The sequence below is a fragment of the Bombus vosnesenskii genome, unplaced genomic scaffold (genome assembly GCF_011952255.1).
Source record: "Bombus vosnesenskii isolate JDL3184/JDL3185 unplaced genomic scaffold, Bvos_JDL3184-5_v1.1 scf7180000015098, whole genome shotgun sequence".
Taxonomy (NCBI): Eukaryota; Metazoa; Arthropoda; class Insecta; order Hymenoptera; family Apidae; genus Bombus; species Bombus vosnesenskii.
Window position 1 is genome coordinate 16,895 of NW_022883821.1, and position 2,325 is coordinate 19,219.

Genomic DNA, 2,325 nt, shown 5'->3' on the forward strand with positions numbered 1-2,325 from the left:
CACCACGCAGTTCCCATCGCTCCTTCGGGAGCAGCAGGGTGGTGAGTGGAGGGTGGTGCAGTCGAAGAAAAAGAAGAGAAGGAAGAAGAAAGCCACTAGAATTGCGGCGGAAAGCCAGATCTATATGGTTCCGCCTACAAAAGGTGCACAGCCTGGGAGAAGGGCAAATTACACCTCGAAATCCAAGGCCGCCGCATCGACAGGGACTTCAACGAAAGCCCCCTAATAAGTTCCAACACCAAGAAAGGCCGTGCTCCCTCGCTTACCGTCATCATCAGGGGTTACTTTGACCCTGAGAGAGGGAGCTAAGACATCGTACGCGGAAGTGATAAAGGCGGTTAGAGGAAAAATCCATGGCATGGTAAGGCCATGACTGGTGCTATTATTGTAGTGATCCCCTGCGACAGTGTCCGGAAAAAGGCGTCCACGCTCGTGTCACGTCAACTTAAGGGTAGGTTGATGAAATAAAATAGCTGAGTCGTAACTCAACTACTGTGTTTATTTTCTAGCACATTGCTCGGAGAGGTGTTCACTGTCCGATGGTTTTGTCTATTTCTCCCCTAGGTGTTCTCGTTTCATTAGGGAGGAAAGCTCCGTGTGGGTGCGCCCTTTTTAATAACAACGCGGATTCGCTGTTCGCACCTTCCGTTAGGAAAAGTGAGGGTAACGATCCACGATGCCAATTGGTTATAGGTCATGTTAATAATATTGTTTATGGGAAAAATCAGCTTTTTCGTTAGTCAAGTATTGGGGTTTTCCCATTAGGTAACTAACTGCTTTCCCCGTAAATAGTAAGGACGTATAACAACATAAGGGCTGTTTCAAGGACCATCCATAAACAGATAACACAAAAATAATAAACTAAAAGTTTAAGTTTATGGTGGATCCCTGGGGTAATTGAGGGTACGCTGTGGCCTTTAATATAAATTGACGTTACACTCGCTACGCATCTTGCACAGATCTCGGACCCGGCCACGGTCGAGGTCGCGGCTCTAGTCAGGATGGCGGAGCTGCGTATGGTCGGGTTTGATGTGTCCGTAGATAAGGAAGAGCTGCGGGTCGCCCTGGCGCTGGCCGCGGGATGTGGTATTGTGGAGGTCAAGTCGGGGAGATCAGCACCTCCAGAAGCGGCCTTAGCTTGGCCTGGGTGCGTTGCCCATTGGCCGGAGCGTGCAAGCTTTCCCAGGCAAGAATGATCGCCCTGGGCTGGTCCACTGGAAGAGACGAAGCCATCGGGATGAGGCCCTTGCAGTGCTTCAAATGTTTGGAGCTTGGACATGTCAGGGCGACGTGCGTGCCCACGGTGAATCGGTCACACCTGTGTTACAAGTGTGGCGAATCCGGCCACCGTGCCAGAGGCTGCTCTTCCTCGACACACAAGTGCCCCTTGTGTGAATCTCTAGGTGCACCTGCTGCCCACCGTATGGGCGGGGCGGCGTGCAGACCCTCCAAGACAAGGAAGAACGGGCGAGAACTCGCCGGGGCTGTAAGGCAGGGTGACAACGCGGCTAGCCAGCATCTAGTCGGAGGAAGCACTGCCAAAGCGGTAGATGGCTGGGAGGAGGCTATGGATTTAGTACAATAAGTTCTACCGTATCCTCCAGACAAATTTAGGCCGATCGAGGCGGTCCGCGAGGAGTTCCCTTAAAAAAAAAAGGAAAGATAATTGCAGTTAGTTGCAAAATTTTGATTTATTTTTCATTTCTCATGGCTGATTTCTATTAATGCTTAATATTCTTGTTACAATATAATAATGTATTATATTATGTTAATTATTATTTATTATTTTATCGTTAGTTCATCAACCATGAATAGTTAATGATTTAATAGTTAATTGTAACTAGTTGCAAAGTTTTAATTTATGGTTTGTTTCTCCTGGTTAATTTCTATTAATTTCTAATATTCCTGTTACCATATAATAATGATGTATTATATTGTACTAATTATTATTTATTTTTTCCTCGTTACTATCTTCCATTTGTAATATCATCTTATTAAATATTTATTTCTTCATCGAAAATATAACTTATTTTGCAACGTATAAAAGTTACTACATACACGTGTTGATCAGCATTACTTTCAAAATGGCCGCTAGAAAATGTCCTTAGTATATAGTGACTTTTATTATTACCGAATTAATTATTTATCTGTTAATTAATTGTAACTTTATTTTAGTAGATGGCGTATAATTGAAGTGGGAATAATATTATTTTGTATTTATTTTAGTGTATATAATTATTGTATGTATTTATTGTATGTATGTATTGTATGTAAAAGTTACTTCGTGCTCGTGTCACGACCGGCATACTTCAAATCCGATGGACT

At 43.8% G+C, this 2,325-nt stretch overlaps 1 protein-coding gene across 1 annotated transcript; it reads left to right on the plus strand.

The window, feature by feature from the left end:
• Positions 1-1,081: 1,081 nt before the first annotated feature.
• LOC117240944 lies at positions 1,082-1,585 on the plus strand. Its single transcript, XM_033506964.1, has one exon. The coding sequence runs from the start codon at positions 1,082-1,084 to the stop codon at positions 1,583-1,585; it is 504 nt and encodes a 167-aa protein (XP_033362855.1).
• Positions 1,586-2,325: the final 740 nt, after the last annotated feature.